Raw genomic sequence first — 227 nt, 5'->3', positions numbered from 1 at the left:
CTGTCCCCGCCGCCCACACAGCCTCTCCGCTCTCGCTCCGCAGGCAGCTCCGGACGGCCCCATGCAAGCCAAACGATGACCAGTTGTGGCCAGCGGTCCCTGAACGTGCTCACCGTCCTCTCGCTGCTGGTTCCGGCAGGTAGCGCCCCTGGGGTGCTCCGGGGGAGGGGGAGGCCTGGGGGCAGGAGTCCCTTCCGGGGCCGTGGCCAGCCCAGCCAGGGTTCCGG

General features: G+C 72.2%; 1 protein-coding gene across 1 annotated transcript in view; it reads left to right on the top strand.

Moving 5' to 3' along the window:
- Positions 1-227, top strand: part of KIAA1644 (KIAA1644 ortholog) — a 40,352-nt gene that overhangs the window by 28,196 nt on the left and 11,929 nt on the right. Inside the window, exon 2 of the mRNA XM_014535132.1 lies at positions 44-139. Within this exon, the coding sequence (XP_014390618.1) occupies positions 44-139 (96 nt within the window). The remainder of the gene's footprint in view (positions 1-43; positions 140-227) is intronic.

The sequence above is a fragment of the Myotis brandtii genome, unplaced genomic scaffold, assembly GCF_000412655.1.
Source record: "Myotis brandtii unplaced genomic scaffold, ASM41265v1 scaffold138, whole genome shotgun sequence".
Classification (NCBI taxonomy): Eukaryota; Metazoa; Chordata; class Mammalia; order Chiroptera; family Vespertilionidae; genus Myotis; species Myotis brandtii.
The sequence above is the reverse complement of the archived record's forward strand: the minus strand, read 5'-3'. Positions and strand labels throughout refer to the sequence as shown.